Source organism: Rhinolophus sinicus, linkage group LG02 (assembly GCF_036562045.2).
Source record: "Rhinolophus sinicus isolate RSC01 linkage group LG02, ASM3656204v1, whole genome shotgun sequence".
In the NCBI taxonomy this organism is placed as follows: domain Eukaryota; kingdom Metazoa; phylum Chordata; class Mammalia; order Chiroptera; family Rhinolophidae; genus Rhinolophus; species Rhinolophus sinicus.
This window is the reverse complement of record NC_133752.1, coordinates 72,678,342-72,698,863: the sequence shown is the minus strand read 5'-3', so window position 1 is coordinate 72,698,863 and position 20,522 is coordinate 72,678,342. Positions and strand designations below refer to the sequence as shown.

The 20,522-nt window shown below is 38.1% G+C and overlaps 1 protein-coding gene across 2 annotated transcripts in view; it reads left to right on the top strand.

Moving 5' to 3' along the window:
* SMIM14 (small integral membrane protein 14) overlaps positions 1 to 13,696 on the top strand; it is a 58,592-nt gene extending 44,896 nt beyond the window's left edge. For both annotated transcript variants that reach the window (XM_019751960.2, XM_019751959.2), the window contains exons 4-5: positions 8,377 to 8,519; positions 10,583 to 13,696. In XM_019751960.2, coding sequence (XP_019607519.1) covers positions 8,377 to 8,519; positions 10,583 to 10,615 — 176 coding nt within the window. In that variant the 3' untranslated portion in view covers positions 10,616 to 13,696. The remainder of the gene's footprint in view (positions 1 to 8,376; positions 8,520 to 10,582) is intronic.
* Positions 13,697 to 20,522: the final 6,826 nt, after the last annotated feature.

Sequence of the window (20,522 nt, the reverse complement as noted above, 5' to 3'; positions counted from 1 at the left end):
ATAAGCAACTGAAGTGTTTGCCTTACCAGGTAAAGCTAAAACTTGTTCGTCCAGTTGAAAATAATCTTACTGAACTTCTTACAGGAAAACTAGTGTGTGTTACATTTGGGGTATTTGTGACCCTTGAGCCAGCCCCACCTGTAACCAAATATACTCTTTATTTCAGAGTGAAATTTCATTTCCTTAATCTAAAGACAAACTCTAGATCTTGAATATTAATTTAGTCATATTGACCAGTTCCCCCCCTGCCACCCCCCGCCCCCCCCCCCCCCCCAGTTCTCAGTTCTTCTAGCATTCGTTGGAAATCCTTTCTGAGAGCCATATTTTTAAATGGCTTAAGCAGTTGTTTCCTCTGGGAAATAGAAACACCTTTTCTGTATATTCTAAATTTTCTCCAGTGAGCTCATGCTGTTTTCATAAAACAGGTTCCCACGATCCCCTTCTCAGGTTCAGTAATTTGCTAAAGTGGCTCACAGTACTCAGAAAAACAATTCATTTACTATCACTGGTTTATTATAGAAGCTACACCTCAGGAGCAGCCAGACGGAAAAGATGCATAGGGCAAGGTCTGTGGGGAAGGCGTGTAGAGCTCTCCTGTCTCCTCTTGGTGTGTTACCCTCTCAGCACCTCCATATGTTCACCAGCCACGAAGCACCTGAGCCCCATTATTTAAGGTTTATATGGAGGTTCCATTCTATTGGCACAAATGATTAAATTATTGGCCGTTGGTGATTAACTGGATCTCCAGCCCCTCTCCTCTGCCTAGAAGTGGGGGCATAAAGCTGAAAGTTCCAACCCTCTGTTCACACACTGGTTGTTAAACTCTGGCTACCAGCCCGCATCCTGAAGCTATATAGGGGCCCAACAAGAATCACCTCATTAGCATAAACTCAGGCATGGTTGAAAGGGATTTATTACCGTGTTTCCCTGAAAATAAGACTGGGTCTTATATTAATTTTTACTCCAAAAGATGCATTAGGGCTTATGTTCAGGGGATGTCATCCGACAAATCATGCTAGGGCTTGTTTTCTGGTTAGGTCTTATTTTCGTGGAAACACGCTATGAATAACAAAAGACGGTCCTATTATCTTGTCACTCAGGAAATTCCAAGGGCTTTGGGAGCTTTGTTTGAGGGACCAGGATGCAAACCAAATACGTATTTCTTATTATATCACAATATCACATTCCCCATTGGGCCTGCCATGGTGTGTTGCATGTATTTGAGATGATTTAATTGAATAGGGCTCTCATTACTTCATGAGGCAGCAGAATCTGATTGCAATCTGTTAACAGATCTAGTTGCTGTGTGATTCTTTATAATGAGCTAAGTTCCACTTAATTGTGATGTCCACCCCAGTTTGGTCTCCAGAACAGTATAGAATCAGTCTGCTTACTCTTCTGAAAGACTGCCTTTCGTATAAAGAGTTATATGGAAACCAGCTCTATCACTAACTTACTTCTGAAGTACATGGTAGCTTTAGTGAAGATAATGTAATTACTGTATACAAACCAAAAATTACAGGCTTAAAGCCTGCTGATGCATTGTCCACTTTCTATTTCCACTTTTTCCGCTGGAAACCTGTAAAAGTATGTAGAAATAATCCCCCAGGATTGGCCAGTTTGTAGAGCCTCCTTCTCTTTCATCCTGTGTTCAGCTAAGTTAATAGCTTCATTGTGAATATTCCATTTGGCTTCTTATTTATAATAGTCCTGTTTTGCTTATAACCAAAGACTTAATCCTTAAGTAGAACAGAACACTGTATTTTGGTGTACAAAGTGTTTTACATTTTCATGATTTGACATCTTTCCAGTTATCACAATAAAATCCCCAGTGGCCAGATCATTTAAAGGCCCATTCACCTCTCCATGCTCACCTTAAAATAGCTGCTCCTAATGGTTGCGTGTATTAGCTGCATGCAGTGTCACAGAGTGAGTAGCGTATGAGTTCTGAGACTATACGAAGGAAGTGGGTCTTCTCATAGGGGACTGTGAATAATCACAGAAAGACTTCGGTGATTCATTCATTCCACAGGGTCATTCGTTTTTGTTCCTCAATATTTCAGGAAATCTGACTCAGTTCAGATACCCAGTATCTCCAAACCCCAATATATTTTAGAGGTACTTTTTTTTTTATTAGTTTCAGGTGCATAAGACAAAGCAAAACAGACGTTTATCATTTATATCCCTCACACTGTGTGAACCCCCCTCCCCCATCCACTATCCCTCTGTACGTTCCCCAAATTAATTTTCAAAACCCCATGGTCATCTTGTGGTTACCGACTATTTTCTAAACCTCTCACCTTTCCCTTATCCCCACCCCCCCGCCCCTCTAGCAACCCTCAGTTTTTCCTCCATGTTTCCAAAACTGTCTCTGATTAGTTCATTCACTTATTCTTTTCTTTAGATTCTGCATATAAGTGAGATCATATGGTATTTGTCTTTCTCTGTCTGACTTATTTCACTTAACATAATGTTCTCTAGGTCCATCCATGTTGTTGCAAATGGTAAGATTTCTTTCTTCTTTATGGCTGCGTAATACTCCATTGTATAAATGTACCACAGTTTCTTAATCCAGTCATCTACTGATGGGCATTTCGGTTGTTTCCAGGTCTTGGCTATTGTGTATAGTGCTGCAATAAACATAGGAGTGCATAAAGATTTTTGAATTGGAGTTTTGGATTTCTCCGGATAGATACCTAGGAGTGGGATTGCTGGATCATAAGGTAGTTCCATTTTCAGATTTTTGAGATACCTCCAAACTGTTTTCCATAGTGGCTGCACCAATCTGCATTCCCACCAACAGTGCACCAGCGTTCCCTTTTCTCCACATCCACGCCAGCACTTGTTGTTTGTTGATTTATTGATGATAGCCATCTTGACTGGGGTGAGGTGGTATCTCATTGTGGTTTTTATTTGCATTTCTCTGATGGTTAGTGAGGTTGAACATTTCTTCATATGTCTGTTTGCCATCTGTATGTCCTTTTTAGAAAAATGTCTCTTCATGTCCTCTGCCCATTTTTTAATTGGGTTGTTTGTTTTTTTGGAGTTGAGTTGAGTGAGTTTTTTATAAATTTGTGATATTAACCCCTTATCAGATATATCATTGGCAAATATCTTTTCCCATTCAGTAGGATCCCTTTTTGTTTTATTGATGGTTTCCTTTGCTGTGAAAAAGCTTTTTAGTTTGATGTAATCCCACATGTTTATTTTTTCTCTTACTTCCCTTGCGAGACGGGATATATCAGTAAACATCTTACTCCGGGTAATGTCTGTGAAGTTTCTTCCTATATTTTCTTCTAGGAATTTTATGGTTTCAGATCTTACATTTAAATCTTTAAGCCATTTTGAATTTATTTTTGTATGTGGTGTAAGGAGGTGATCCAGCTTCATCTTTTTGCATGTGTCTGTCCAGGTTTCCCAGCACCATTTATTGAATAGACTGTCTTTACCCCACCGTACATTCTTGCTTCCATTGTCATAGATTAAATGGCCATATAGGCATGGATTTATTTCTGGACTCTCTATTCTGTTCCATTGATCTATGGGTCTGTTTTTATGCCAGTACCATGCTGTTTTGATTACTGTAGCCTTGTAGTATAATTTGATGTCAGGTATTGTTATACTAGAGGTACTTTTTAGTTTAATTCAATATATTTAATTTTACGTATGGTTCAAAAGTCAAGAACTTAGTGTACAGTGAAAAATTGTCTTCCTACTCATTCTCCCATCTACCCAAGCTCTATCTTTAGATGCTATTAGTCTTCTGTGTATATATGTTTCCAGAATTTCATATGTATGTACAAGCAAAATTTGTTATTTGTCTCCGCTGCCCCCATTTTTTGGACACACTGTTCTTCATCTGCTTTTTTTTTTACCTATCAAAAAAAAAAAAAAGCATATCTCACGGAGACTTCCTTTAACATTTTTTTAGTTTCATAGTATACATTGTATAGCTGTACCGTAATTTATTAATCAGACACTCTTGGCTGCCATTTAGGTTTGTTCCAGTGTTTTGTTACATTCTAGAGCCAGTCTTAACTTTGTGAGACTGCTATAAATGAAAAACATTGGCTGTGATTAAGAGGTTCGACTTTAATTGGTTCATCTATTACCCTTTATTGTGAGATGGACCTTCAATTAATAAACAATATGAAAATGATCTTATTAAGTCTTGGAGGTCGGGAAAACTATATCTACTTAGTCTTTTAAGTAGAGAGATTCTACTGCATACTACGACCCTTTAGAAATTTTAGAGGCATCCTTCTTTTTCTTCCTCCTCCAGTTGCTGCTGGTAACCAGTTCAGTCAGTCACGAAGTGTTGTGCTTCTTCCATCCTAGTACCATTTGTATTTGACCCTTTTCCATTCTTCACCATCTTATCCAGGCTAGTTATTCCCAGTAGGGTTTATCTGCACTCAGACTTTTCAGTGCTGTAGTTGACCCTAATACTGGTAATGGCTAATTTTTATTGAATACCTACTATCTACTGGGCACTGTGCTAAGTGCTTTTCATGTACTGACCGTTTTAATCCTTACAACTACTCTGTGAGATAGGTGATGGTAATATTTCTATTTCACAGGTAACAAAACTGAGGCATAGAGATTATTTAGCTAAGAGAAAGTTTCGGTTCTTAAAAAGCTAATGACCTAATTAGGAGAAACAGGAAACCATCCCTTCAAACTAAAAATGCTACACTAATCTAGAGAAGAAAAGAAAGAGTGAGCAGAGGAAATGGAGATTTTTACAGAAGAGAGAGGGGTGTAGAATATAGGTGAATAAATGGTGTAAGAACAGGCCAGAAAGGGAAAAATGAGTACCCCTAGGGTGAGTTTCCAAAGTTGGCAAATGCTGTCAGCCAGACTAGCATTGACTATTGCGTCAGATTTCATTTGGAAAGTTTTAAATTACTGTTGTTTCCTGACCCCATCCCTGAGCTGCTCCTCAGTTAGATAGTGTGAGGCAGGATCTTAGACTCTATGGTGTTGGTGTCCTCAGAGGCTATTCTGATGCCCAGGCAGGCTAGGAACCACAGGCCACGGAAGAAGGTGTAGGGTTGGCTAGAGCAGAGGATGCTCGTTCTGAGAAATGGTAAGACTTAATATCGATGAGTGGGCCACATCATCTGCGGAAAGGCCAGGCTGAAAGTTCAGCGTTGAAGCATAGGCAGCATAGAGTGAGTCACTGGGTTGGTCAGCAGAGATGCGTGAAGAGCAGTGTGTTAAGCAGACTTTTCTGGCAGCAAAATGCAGGAAGGAAAGGCTGCAATAGGAACCAAGCCAGGGGACAGCTACAGGGAGCTACAAGTCATATTATCACTATAGAGTCTTAAAAGGGAGTGGACATTGTATCAGGGCTGCTTTGTCCAGAAATATGAATTGTAAATTTGTGCTCTGAGATTCAACTTTCTGAAGCTTCTGAATCTTTTACTGAAAAGAGTATCAAAAAGTAAGGGACCCTTTTTCCAAATTGAATAACATAAGAATTGGCATTGGAGTTACACTCTGGTCTATACAATAAAGTGTTTTATTTCTGAAATAGACGGACACTGTCAAAGGTGATAATGTATGGAAGGTAGTTATCTTTCTTTGACTAACTTTAAATAATCTAGATTTTTTAGAAGTTAGATATAAGCTTCTTTATCAAAAGTCTGTTTTAAAGCTGTATTTTCCAATTTTACTACCTTCAGGACTAATACTTTTCAGGGTCTGCCTCACTGTGTGTCACTGTCAGAGATTATGACGTAGCAGAGAGGTCAAGAGCACAGGCGCTGAAACTAGACCTTGTATTTAAATCCCAGCTTGGCCGCAAACCCAACTACATGACATTAGGATTTAACCCCCCTTTTCCCCAGTTTCCTCAGCTATAAAATGAAGATACGATAGTACTTACCATAAAATAAGATTGTTAAAAGGAGTAAGAGATAATGTCTGGTTCAAAGTAACCACTGAAATTTTAGCTATTATTTAGTAGTAAAAATAGATAATACTTGTGTGTGTTTTTTTTAAATCACTCTTGGAGCAGCATAGAGGACAGAATTACAGGAGGCAAGAATAGTTATAGAAAGATCAGTTAAGAGGCCATTGGACAAGAAGTAATTGTAGCTTGAGCAAGTATGGGGGTGGAGCTAGAAGTAGACAGATTTGAGTAATATTTAGGAAGTAAAATGGACAGAAACTTCATGATGGGTTAAGTAAAGGGTCATTGAGAGAGGACAAAAGGTTTCTGGCCAAGGCAGCTGGATGAATGGAGACCCAGTTTGGTGGGGCATGGAGGGTGGTGCAGGGGTGATGCTCATGGATTGAGTTAGGGATCCTGAGATTGTTAAGTGTGAGGTGGGATTTAGTCACCTGTGTTTTTCGGAATCTGGTGAATGGCTCTGATGTGTACCGCGCTTTAAGAACTGTTGATGTGAAGATAAAAAAAATACAGAGAACTATTGATGTGGATAGATGATTGGAGATTTGGGTCTGAAGTTCAGAGGGTCAGGACTGGGTACAAATTTAGGTGTGATCTCCATCCAGAAGGTAAATGAAGCTACGGGTGAGGCTGACAGTGTGTATAGAGCAAGAAGAGAAGGGAACCTAAAAGTGACCATGAGGAATTCTAAAATTTTACAGCCAGGAAAAGGAAAACGAACATGTAAAAGAATGGCTAAGTGTTAGAAAGAAAATCAGGCAGTGGTAAAGAAGACAAAGGAAGAAAGTATTTTTCAAAAGGAGAGAATGGTCATGGAAATGGGGACTAAAGTTAACCCGTAGGCTTAACTGGAGGTGTTTGAATGACGATGGAGGTGGATACCAGCCAGACAAGTGAATGTGAGGTTGTGAAATGTAGGCAGCTCTCAAGATGTTAGCTTTGATAGCTGGACAGAGAAAGGGATTGAGGGAGGGACTTTTTTTCCCCCAAAGATGGGAGAAACTTGATTATGGTTGGCTGCAATGGAGAAGGGGGTGTTGAATACACAAAAGAGAAAGGATAGTGGATAGATCTCTGCAAGAGCAATGGGATCCAAAGCTCAAGTGAAGAAATTGGTCTTAGTTATGAAGGGAGGCATGTTCATTATGATTGGAGGGAACAAGGGAAAGAATGGATATGGATTATCGAGAAAACAAAACTGCTGATGAGTTGTGTGGTGAGTAGTGCAATTCTGGTGACTCAGTATTACGTTAGCTGTTTCTGGGGAAGTGATTGGGGTTCAGACAGAGGCTATGTTCCTGCCCAGACTGTTCTTGGGCTAGCTCAGCTCTTTGCTTGACTCTATCCCCTTTGATCGCTAATCTTTTGACTTCAGCAACACCACGCATCCCTTCCATATCTTGGAAGTGAGCCCTAGGCCCATTCCCAATGCAATGCCTCAGCTTAGTTTGAACATCGTTTGTCTGGATTTCTTTCACTTTTTCCTGAGGCAAGGAGAACAAAACCAAACAGCTATAGTCTTGATGGGCTATTGTAATAATCAACTAGAGATACTATGTATTTTTTAGAATTCCAGTCTTCTGTAATTTTCATTTCTGACATTTGTGTTCTCTAATATAATTCAATAAAAAAATCTGTTTCATTTATTAGAAATTTTTTAAGTTCGTACCCTGGGCCAGGCGCTGTGGTAGGTACTTGTTATTCGGAATAAGATGTGGCTGCCTCAAGGAGCTGGGAAAGACTGATACCTACACACACCCCTGGCCTATTTCTCTTGATAAATGGGTCGACTTTAAAATATCTAGATCTAAATCCAACTTCGTTTTACAAAAAAAAAGGCCACTTTTATATCTCTGTTTCAAATTATCATCAAAGGGATCTTTATATATTATACTGATATTCCCTTTTCCTTAAGTTCTAGTTTTCTTGCTGCTTCTGTAATTAAAATTCAGAGTCCCCTGCCCCCCCCACACCTACCCCTCCACATTACCCAAATTAGAGTGTCCTTACTGTATACCAGGTGATTTTAACCGGGGTTCTGTAGATCTCAGTATATCTGTGGATTAGTGGCTTTGTGGGTCCATGAAACTTCCACAATTATATGCAAAATTGTTGAATGTGTGTACATGGATTCTCATGGTGGAAAGAGTCCTTAATTTTTATCAAACTCCCAAAGGATTCTATTACTCTAAAATACTAAGAAATGCACTATTAAAATTTTCATTTAATAGACTTTGGATTTGACTGTTATACCATTTACCATTTAGATTTCCTCACAGGAGGAAAGAGAAATTGAAAACGTAATACTTCATAATTGTATTTCTTAAAATTGTTGATACAACTTTTTATATTAATATAGTTTTTGAAGTTGACATTTAAGCAATTGTTTTTACATTTATCTAACAGTATTATAATCACGCTACAGTTTTTGTTGCAATACATTTTTTGTTTGTCTTCAGTGCCAGGACCCTCCGCTGATAATGGCATCAGTATCACCATGATCTTGATGGCCTGGATGGTTATTGCTGTGATCTTGTTTCTACTGCGACCTCCTAATCTAAGAGGATCCAACCTAACTGGAAAGCCAACGAGTCCTCATAGTGTAAGTGCTGTGGATTGGAAACCCATTGCAGGGGGCGATGACTGTGGCCTGGGAAGGGGGATGAGTTTGTCTTGACTGAAATATCTGAAATTAGGAAAAGGAAGATTTCATTCATGGAATAAGTTCTTCCTATGTCTTCCTAGCAAATCTTGCAAGCTCAAATGGCTTCGTCTTCATGAAGTTACATAGAGAGAGCAGCACAGTAGCCAAAAAATAATTTTAAAATGATTTCCAATCTTTACTCATGAGAAACATAAAAAGTCCAGTTCATGATAATCTACAACAATATTTCTCAAATCTCAGTCCTATACTCCCCAGTGCTATCCAACTCAAAGTTGATCCCTTGCTTCTCATGCTTCCAGCTCCCTAAATTTTCATACTAGCTACAGGCCAAATGTTCCCCACCCCTACTTCATTTTCTTCCTCTATCCTAGCTATTAAATATAGTAGAGTCACTGCGCCTATAAGGCTATATCCTGTTTTCCTCGTTTTCCCATCCTGTTTCTCTCAAACTCATTTTTCCAATTCTGCATCACAGTACATCAACTGAGCTGGCAAAAGCAGAGGTAGGAATCATTCATGTTGATAAATCTTGATAGTCATGATTACAACCATTTTTAGAATCTTCTAAATGAAAAAAACATGATAAAGTGACCCAACAGGGAGTTTTTGGTACTATTTTTGATGGAAACTCCATTAAAGGATTCCTTTTAATCATTTTCAGAATCAGTGTTTATACATATATTTTTTATTTGATTTCGATATTATCTCTTTAGAAATATTTCCATTATGGGTTCACTTGTTGAACACCAAATTATCTCATTAACTACCTTTTTCAGCCTTCACCATGTGGAATTCCCAAAATAACTGCTTCTTTTCCCTAATCTTGTGTTGTTAATATAGGGAAGAAGTTCAGTTAGACTTATTTTTTACACAAGAGAAAGCTAATGTGTAATGTTAATTGGTCAGTGCTTTGGTTTCTTTAGGATTAGAACATGTACATATGTAACATAGTGACTGATTTAATTAAGAAAGAAGGCATCATTAACACTATATAAAAAGCCTGGAATTTATTTTTGTTTCTTCTTGGAGAGGGGGTTATCCATAAAACATCCTGTATAATCTTGATAAAGTGTGTTCTCCTTAGCCTTTTTTCTTATTCTCTATGTACATTTTTATTTCATATCAAAGAGGAACTTCCTCAGTGTTTGGAGCTAAAGAAATTCAACTTAATAAGCTGACTTAGAAGCCATTAAAAGTAACAGAAATGCAAAATTACAGTACCCTGAATCTTAGTTCATTGTAGGAATTCTAGGAATAGTAGTCCTACTGCTCTAAGAATAAGCAAGAAAACATATCAGCTAATTCCAAATAGAAAAATTGATCACCCTCAACTAGGGCCTCATGTTAGCATGTCAGAGTAAACAAATGGAATCTTCCTGAAGAGCCCTACAAGTGCTGAGCTTTCCTTTGTAGTTCAGGGCTTTCTATTGCAAGTCACAAAAATCAACTCAACCTAGTTTAAATATATGATTTATTGGTTTGCATATCAGAATATCCAGAGGTAGGGTCAGTGTTTAGAAGGTTTAACAGTGTCATCAAAGACCTAGTTTCATTCCGAGGTGGGCTCCCTTTGTGGTCATTACATGGCTGCCAATAGTGACTGGAGCCAGTGGGTCTTCACTGATATTCTGTAGAGAAACAGTCTCTAGCTTCACTTTGATTGTGCTGTACTCAGTCAATCAGCATAGCAAGAGGGATGAAACTACCTTTATTGGTTTAAATATCACCTCTGGAGTTGTCAGGGGAGCAGTTTCACCCCAAACGTATCACTGTTACACATTTTCCATTTTTCTGTACCACAGGGAAGAATGAGACAAATGTTGGGGAATCACAGTGCTAATCTAGTGTTCCCTTGTGCAAAAACATGAAAAGTCCAAATAAGGTTATGATCTGGGATGGGAAGGTGGGGGCACTGCTGCTCAGTTCTTACTGTATGTGTTAGATTGGGTGCACTGGGATTTAAGCAGTCGGTTCCATAATTTCTCTCTCTCTAACACCAGGGACAGGATCCACCAGCCCCACCTGTGGACTAACTGGGATATTGGAAGTGAAAATAGTTAACACCTTGCACGACCAAATGAACGAAGATGACCAGAGTACTCTTAACCCCGTTAGAACTGTTCTTCCTTTTGCATCTGCAATATGGGATGGTATTGTTTTCATGAGCTTCTAGAAATTTCACTTGCAAGCTTATTTTTGCTTCCTGTGTTATCACCATTCCTATTTACAGTATATTTGAGTAAATGATTCTATTAAAAAAAGTTACATGGGCCTTTTGGTTATCCTAAACTTACACATTCCACTCATTCTGTTTGTAACCATGATCATAATTTCTGTGATGATTTTTGGCTTGATTGAAGGAAATTTGAGATCTCTGCATTTAAATATTTTAAATAGTTTTGATTGGTTTTAAAATTGCATTTTTCATAGGTATTTATAAACTTACTTGGGGTTGTCTGAGATTGTATGAAATAAAATTAGAACCACACTGTATTTACATTTACCTTGGTAGTTTATTTGTGGGTGGCAGTTTTCTCTAGTTCTTGGGACTGTGGCAGCCTTTGGAATATTTTACAAGTTACAGCTGAAATCTGTATCATCCACTAAAACTGGCTTATGTGACTAGAAAAGGAGGAGGAAAAAAAATGAAATAATTGTCTACTAAGTTTTTTATTCTGATAAAAATGTCTAATATTAAGAAAACTTTAAACATGATTTAAATATGGTGGATGATTTACAGTCCATTATATGACATTTGAAGCCACTGTACACTAGCCTTGCAAGGCTCATGAAAGGAGGAAAATAGTTTATTTTTTTCTGCCTTTGCCAGGTATAATCTATACAGTAATAATTTAATCTATAATTTATTTTAAAAATGGGTGGCTCTCACAAAGCTTTTCTGTTCTAACACTTCCCTCTTAAACTCTCTTACAGCTGTATTGAGGTCCTGTTTGGATACTGACATTTGAATGCTATTTACTTACTTGCTCTATTTTTTCTTTGAAGAAAAAAATTTGAATCTTTTGTTATCCTTCAGACTTAAAAAAAATATTTAATGAATTCCTGCTTTACTCCAAGGGAAAAGGAGTAAACCCCTTATCTCATTCTTGTATGGTAATGTGATAGATTGGGTCGGGGAGGAGCAATATAGGTAAAATTTTGAAATGTATAAAAAGTAAATGGTTCCATTGTTGGGTCAGTTTGAAAGAAAATGAATATAAATGGCGTTTTTTAAAAGTCTGCATGACCTATGTGATTATGGAATTTTTTCCTAGCAAGTGATTGCAGATGATTTATGAGGGCTAGAAGATATTTTGCTATCAGCATAAGGATTTTTTTCCCCTAGACTGTCTAGCTTTTTACTGTATCAAACTGAGAAATTACTTGTATGAATTGAATAAATTTCTCTATATCATTGTATTGTTTAATAGAGTCTCTAATACAATTGTGTGATGCTCTTAGGGTATTTTCTTCCCTTTATTATGATTACATTCTGGGCCATAAACATTGTAAGGGCTTCATCTCATTATATAATCCAGTATTGACTGCTTGCATTCCTCCTGTGCATCTTGGCTTTGTGCTCAACTTCTTGAACTAACATAATCTACTCTTAATTACTTGTGCTAATCGAGGGGTATCATAACACAGGTAAGTCAAATCCTGGATAAACACACACTAGAGTTAAGGTTTTTCTTCTTGCTGTGGCCTACTGGAAGCCTTCCCAGCTGTACAGCTGTTAAAGTATTTAAAACCCAGAGGGCACAAATGGTATAAGGTGGAGCTAAATGCCTAGAAGCATTCCTTTTTCTGCCCTTGCCCCCTGAACTTGGAAGGCTTGCATATTTGTTCTCTAAGCTGCTCGAAAGCCAGTCTCTAGCAGAAATATGGATATATTCACTATATCAACGGCTCACAAATAATCGAGAATTGGCTTTGGTAGAAGATGTGGCCATGGCTTGGAAACAATGTCGAGTGTTAGCTCGAGACCCAGAAATCTAGATTCTTTTTCCTGGTTCTTCATTTCTGTCACACACACTTTATGGACATTACATCTAGAAATTAACCTTTTCCTATATTGACCGTCTGTCTAACCAGTAACAAAAGTTTTTAGGGGAGCATTTAGTCTTGGGTTTCTTGCTTATAAAATTTCTCTGTTGTCCTGAAATAGACAGTGTACTACTGCATATAAAGTATTCCTATTAACCTAACTATAATTTATTTTATTTTTAACTCTTAAAGCTTCTACATATAATGTTAACATCCTTTATTAAACAATTTTTTATTGAGCACATTCATATTCATTACTTGGCTTGTAAACGTTCACCTGAGCTATGACCAATCATTTTAAAATAATCTGGAAAAAGACGAATCATCACATTTTAATCACTTTACGCTCTTACACATTCCACCAATGCCATTAAGAGTTTACTTTGTCTTAATCATTTAATGTTCTTTTATGCAAAATAACTTGTTTTTTTGCTTTCCATATGGAAAAAGTTAACATTGGAACTGTGTGTAGTAAAAGATTTTATTATGTATCTATCCAAGCACTATCCCATGGTCAGCATGTCATATTTTAAACAACTTGCAGAGATTTTCTGAAGTAACTATTAAGTTCAGCTATTCCATGGTTACTTTTGTGTTTTTGTGGTATGTGATATGATAGTGTTTATGGAATTACCAAATTCTTACATTTTTAAAGGAACCTTGGAAATTATCATTCTGAATGAAAGTCTGTCACTTTAAATGAATATGTGCTAAAATTTGACCAGCTCAGCTTAAGACACAAAACAGCAACTTGAAGAAAAAATGAGAGTTCTCAGTTAATGGGTTAAATTTTTGTTGTTGCAGTAGGTTTTGTCTTAACATTGTAATATCTCTAAATGAAAAACCATACATATTTGTTACCATGTCTGATGATTACTTTGTGAAAAGCAAAAGTGGTCACGTAATATACTAAATGTTAATTGTTTTTAAATGTTTAAACCATGCCAAACAAATCATGTCTGTGCCACCCAGGGTTTATTGTAATCTTTTACTGAGTACTTGGATTGGGATAAAGGGCTTGTACTATGCACTTTTTATTAATGAATAAATAGAAAACATTAGTAACATTCATTGTTTTCTGTTTGGCTTTTATGGGAAGAGAAAAAACAGTATCTTGCCTAGTAAAATGTTAACATCCGTTATTAAACAGTTTTTTTGAAAAACTTTTTACCCCCAACTAAAGACTTTCCTAAAAGAGAACTTGAAGTTATAAGAAAAATATTTATGTAATAGCAGTATGGGGCCAGTATTCAGAAGTAGGAATTCTAAAAATCTCTAGTAAAGTACCGCAGTTATTCTTTCATTTTTTTGTTTTATATAGGGAAATTTTTAAAAAAATTTTATTGGGGAATATTGGGGAACAGTGTGTTTCTCCAGGGCCCATCAGCTCCAAGTCGTTGTTCTTCAATCTAGTTGTGGACGGCGCAGCTCAGCTCCAAGTCCAGTTGCCGTTTTCAATCTTAGTTGCAGGGGGCGCAGCCCACCATCCCATCCAGGAATTGAACCGGCAACCTTGTAGAGAGCTCACGCTCTAACCAACTGAGCCATCCCCTCTGGAAGCTCAGTGGCAGCTCATTGTTTTCAATATACTTGTGGAGGGCACAGCTCACTGGCCCATGTGGGAATCGAACCAACAAGCCTGTTGTTCAGGCCTCGCGCTGTAACCAACTGAGCCATCGGCCACCCCTCATTATTATTTTTTATTTCTTCCTAGAATACAGGGTCAATAGACATTTGCTTTGAAGGAATAAAATTCAACTGAGTTAATTATTTGAGCAGACATATTACCCATAAAGAGCTAGACATATAACTGTACTTAAACATACAAAAGTGAAAATTTGCTTTTGTTCTGTTACCTGGAATGGATCCAGATACTGAAAAATCATTAAAACTGTGTACATGTGAAAAATGGTAAAATTGCTCTGGCATGATTATGATATCAGTGCCTGTGTAATACTTCAGTGTTGTTTAAAATAGCAAAATTCATGAAATACATAATTGCCTGGAGTTAGTTAACAATTTCAATCTAAAGTTTGTCATATATATGTAAGTGGACAGCTGAATCCCCATTAAAACTAAGTTTTCATTTAATGATTCTGAATACTAGTATTCCTCCCAGAAAATGGAATTCTAATAAAATAAATTTTTCGCTTCCTGCCATTTCATCTGGTCATTTTTTTCAGTTCAGAATCTCAATGTATAGAGTTGGTGCCCCCATTTAGTGAGAAGAGTGGCACTGTTTTACATTTTGCAAATCTCTTTAATGGCTGGCTTAATAGAAGAAAGTTGGGTTATCATTTTTACTTCTGCATTCAATGTTGCACTATCTTCCCTGATGCAATTATACATACAAGGTGTGACAATTAAGTTCGTGAACCCATCCTAGAAAAAGTGCTACATACATCATTGCTGAATATCACTATGGTCACCTTCGAAGTACACCCCTTGGGAAGCTATGCACCAACGCCAGTGCCTAGTCCACCCTTCAAAGCAATTTTGGAACTCTTTTTCTGGAATGGCCATCAGAGCTGTTGTCATATTACCCTTGATGTCCTGAATGTCATCAAAATGTCTTCTTTTCAATATTTCCTTTATCTTTGGGTAAAGAAAGAAGTCACTGGGGGGCAGATCAGGTGAGTGCGGAGGGTGTTCTAATACAGTTATTTGTTTACTGGCTAAAAACTCCCTCACAGACAGTCCCGTGTGAGCTGGTGCATTGTCGTGATGCAAGAGCCATAAATTGTTGGCGAAAAGTTCAAGTCGTTTTCGTCTTTTTCATGCAGCCTTCTCAGCACCTCCAAATAGTAAACTTGGTTTATTGTCCAGTTGGTACAAATTCAAAATAAATAATCCGATATCAAAAAAGGTTAGCAACATCGTTTCAAAAAGTTCCCAAACTTAATTGTCACACCTCATATGTTTTCAATTACTACAAGACTAATGGTATTTTGAGCAGCCAATGCCTTGACTAGGGAACACAAGTTATATGGCCCTTCGGCAGCCCACTTAATTCAGAGCATCAGTTTCCTCCTTTATCACATGTACTACTACTTCATAACAAGCTGAAGTGAGGATCAAATGAAATGTTTGTAAAAATGCTTTGTAAAACCCAAAATAAATATTATGTAAAGGCCTTCACCATCCCAACACACACACACACACACACACACACACACACACACTTCGAAACCTTAAGTTGTATGGACACTGAATTTAAGACACTTCCATTGAATTTCCATTGGAAGGAATGCACCCTAATAGGAATGGACACCTTTAGGTCAGTGTCTGGCATATGAAAAACGTTGAAGATTAAAATATTGCAGTTTCTAATCAAAATTTTAAAACATTGAAAGGTAAACAGTAAAGCAAATTTTGAATAGATGAATAAATCCATTCCAAGAAAGGCTAAACAGCAAACTATTAGACCTAGTAGTTTTCAACTTTGGCTATACATACCACTCACCTGGAGAGCTTTAAAAACCACTGATGCTTTGGCCCCACAGCTCAGTGATTCTGGTATGGGGTTAGTTGGTATGGAGTTTGGCCAATGGATCTATAGGTGATTTCCAATAGCTAAGGGTGATAACCAGTGACCATAAAGAATGCTAAACCTTGAGTTTAGTTCTACAGATTAAAGACAAACATAAAGAAAAAATACTTTCACACTGTATATAGGTAGGAAATTGTTTTTTGTTTTTTTTTTAAAGTCCAAGGAAACAAAAACAGTACTATCATAAGGAATACAGGTAGGATACTACTTTACAAGGAACTGGATAAAAATTATGTTAATAGGGTAAACATTCCTCATACAAATAGACTGTTCTGAAAAATAAATTCTGTAGTAAGGTCATTTGTTTTTAGTTCCTGTCCTCAAGAAGGTTATATTCTATTTACAGGGACAAATACAAAAGCTAACAAATGAGGTAAGACTGTTTCAGGGACTGCTAACTGCTACAGAGAAATTAAAACATGATGAGAGAGCCTCCTGAAGAGATTTGAGTTGGTACCTGCATGAGGCAGCTCTGCAAACATCCAGGCAGTTTTCCAAGAGAAAAAAAGTGCAAAGGCCCTGAGATTGAAAGAGATTTGGCATTTTCAAAGGACCAGAATAAGGGTAAATGACCTGTACAAGATCAGAAATAAGGTCAAAATCTTGTAGGATCGTGGAATCCAAAGTAAGGATTTTAGATTTTATTAAGAGTATAAAAGCCACTGGGGTAGGAGGTGGGAGACATATGATCTGATTATGATTTTTAAATCATTTTCAATAACAGTTGACATTCGATATTTTATAGTACTTTCAGGAGTATGACATAGTGGTTAGACTTTTATATAATTTCCATACATCTCTGGCACGTTTTGATCTTCTGTCTCTTCACTGGAGCTTAAGAGGAGTGTGAGTGAGTCTGTGCATGCGCCCTTTGAGAGGATATCTGGGTTTCCAGAAGCCCTCTGTCTCACCAGGACTGGACGGAATATCGCTGAGTTTCACAGCCAGCTGTTGTGCTGATTCCCCTTCCCGGCACTTGAGCTCTGGGCTGGGAAGCCGGGTGTGGGGCTGAGACCCCTCGCTTCTCAAGGGGGATCTCTGCAGCCAAGATATCCCTCCTCATTCTCAACCGCCACATATGGATGGAGGGCCAGCCCATTTCATGTCTCCTACTCATCTCCACGTGGCTTCTTTATATCCCGAGTTACAGGACTTCTGTTCAGCTAGACTTCAGATGGTTCTCCAGGTTGGCTGTTCTATTATTTAGTTGTAACTTTGATGTGGTCATGGGAGGAAGAGAGAGCAGTGTTTACCTACTCCACCATCTTGACTAGAACCCTCTAAAAATTAGGACTATCTTCATAGATGCTTTTCACTTAAAAGGAGCACTTTACATCTTCTCTCTGGCATATCCGAATTGTCAGCATCACTACTCTTGCACTTTGGGCCATTATCAAATAAAATAGGGGTTACTTGAATGCAAGCACTGTCATACCGACAGTCAATCTGATAACCCCAACAGCTACCAAGTGACTAACCTGATTTATGACTTTATAATCTTACTCTGGCTGCTGTGTAGATGAAATGTGTATCAAGAAGGGAGGCAGGAAGCTAGTAAGCCACTGGAGTCCATATAAGAGATGCTAGTAGCTTTGACTAAGCTTGTGACAGTGTGAATTGTAAGAGATAAGATTTGGGATTTATTTTTGAAGTAAAGCCAATAGGCCATATTGATGGCCTGGCAACAAATGAGAGGGAAGGCAGAAAGCAAGAATGACGTCTAGTTTTGGGGCCTGAACAACAGGGTGGTTGGTAATATAATTTGAGATGGGAAAGTTTTATGGTAAGGGAAATGAAGGTGCAGAAGAAACAGATTAGGAGCTAATATTAGTTAAGATACAGGTTAACTTGCTGGAATAGACTGTAGTGGCTTAATCCAGATAGATTTCAGTTCTCTTTCATGTTATAGTTCAAGAATATAACCGGTTTAGGGTTTGAAACTCTTGCTTCAGGTATTGCTCCACTGACCCCTCAGACAGTGTCTCAAACTGCTGGTGTGTGGTCCACCCAATGTTCTTGTCTGCATGTTCAAATCTAGTTCCCCACAACAGCCATTGAATCAGTGTTCCAGCCCGAGGGGAGGAGGGAAAGCAAATATTGGAGGGCCTGTCTCTTCATTTAAGGGTTTATCCTGGAAGTTGAACATATCCCTTCCATTCACACCCTTGGCCGGAACTTAGCCATATGACCATACCCAAAGGACGTTAGACAATGTAGTCTTCATTCTGAGAAATATCTTACTAGCTGAAATTTGGGAATTTTATTACTAAACAGAATTAGGGGTCAGCTGCAGTCACGGCCAGAGAGGAAAAATGATACTTGTATTGGCTATGATGATTTTGAGGTGCCTATTAGACCTCCAACTGGAGCTCTTGAGTAGGTGGTTGAATAGATATGTATGGAACTAAAATTTCATCATAAAAGTAGATATAAATTTAAAGCCAACAGAATATAGATAGTATTTGAATCTTTGGGACTGTCACTTAAAGAGACAGTAAAGACAAAGAAATCCCAGGACCGGGACCTGGAGTACTGCAATATTGAGAGCTCGTGTTCAGAGAGGGGAACCAACAGAGTAGACTGAGAAGGAGCATCCAGTGAAAGAAGAAAAACCCTGTGACCGCTCAGTGGTGTCAAATTCTACTGATAAATCAAACCATTGGGATAGAGAATTGAACATTTTGGGGAAAAGGATTCAATGGTTGAACTTGACAAGATATTTTGGTGTAATAATGAGGAAGAAAACCCAACTGGAGTAGTTAAGGAAAAGAATTGGGAGTAAAAAGGAGAGTCAAAGTATAAGCAACTCTTTAGAGGAGTTTTACAATGAATGGGAGCAGAGAAGTGGGGCGGTAACTTGAGTGGAATAGGGTCTGGAGCGAGAGGGAGAGGTTTTTATTGTTATTTTATGTAAGATAAGATGTAAGATAAGAGTGTGTACAGAACTGTATGGGGATACCCACAGATCCCCCTCCACTTCCCCACAGTGATGCCCACCCTCTGTTGGCATAAGCAGCACTCTCAGGTTTGAGAGGAAGACCACTGACATCGGCATGTTTTTGCCAAGGCTCCCTCAAGCCCACCTTTTTACTATTTCTCTATATTCATGGCTTTGTTGTAATTGGCCTTAGAGACTATTACGATAGATCTTGTCGTGTCCTATACCGATTTCGTCAGCATCCACTAGAAATCCAAGCCCTCAGGTCATCACTCAACCATCCCCTTAAACTGATTCAATCTCACTCACACCCTTACTCATATCCCGAACCTCAAGGGCCATCATCAGCAAAAATTTCAACCTTTTCTCTGAAGCTGGCATCTCCTTAATGGCACTGATCCTCCCGTTGCCCTCTTAAATGGGAGCTGTTTTCTTTTCCAGACTATATAACCAAAGAATGTCTATGTAGAGTGAGCTGCTTCCCAGTTTCTCATTCTGGCTGCCAGGCTATCCCTCCTATCCCTCTCTCCTCCCTAAAACTCTCCATCTCTGAAAGCTCATGCTGATGGAGTATTCCACATGATACCCTGTCTGTTGCAGTCATCTAGAGACCTCTGGATCAGTTCTCATTCCTTGAAGATTTTAGTGCTGGACTTTCTGCTTGACTTTCCAGCACTCTTCCTGTCATGATTTTGGTGATATCTATATCCAAGTAGACAATCCTTCCAATATTCAATCCCCTAATCTCTCCTCCAATGATCTTGTTTTCCATACAACTGCAGCCATCCACTCCCACTGGCATATTCTAGATGTGTAATTGCTACCTTTACTGCTTGTATATTCCTAAAAGAATTTTTAAAAACTCCATACTGTCTTGCATGGTTTCTTAAGAACTGAAATGCAAAGCAATCTTAATGCTCTCCCGTAAAAAGGTTCATGTGTCCCTCCCACTTCAAAAGCTCAGCTAACCATACTGTTGGTGTCATTTAATTCTTTTTTCTCTATTTGGTGAAAATAAACAGGGAAACAGAAGGGGGTTTAAGCCTTGACTTGTACCTTTTCACTTAACTTGGCTCCATCTGTAAGCAAATGAAGTGGAACCTCTACCCCAGATTCAAAACTACCTCCATTTATTTTAATACAAGGTAAAGCCACTAGTGACAGCAAAATCACAACGCAGAAACTACAAGAGATTTTGCAAAACTTGCAGACAAAATTGGATCGGTCCAAAGCACTAAGATAACTCATCTGCTGTCCAGTGTGTCAGAATCAGTATGATTCAACAGCATGGAAAATATAAGATTTGATAAAACTAAGTTGAAGTACTTTTAAGTCTTGTAAATTTTATCTAACATCTCTTGAAAGGTTTAGTATTCCTGCATAATACTCAAGTTGCTTTTAAAAT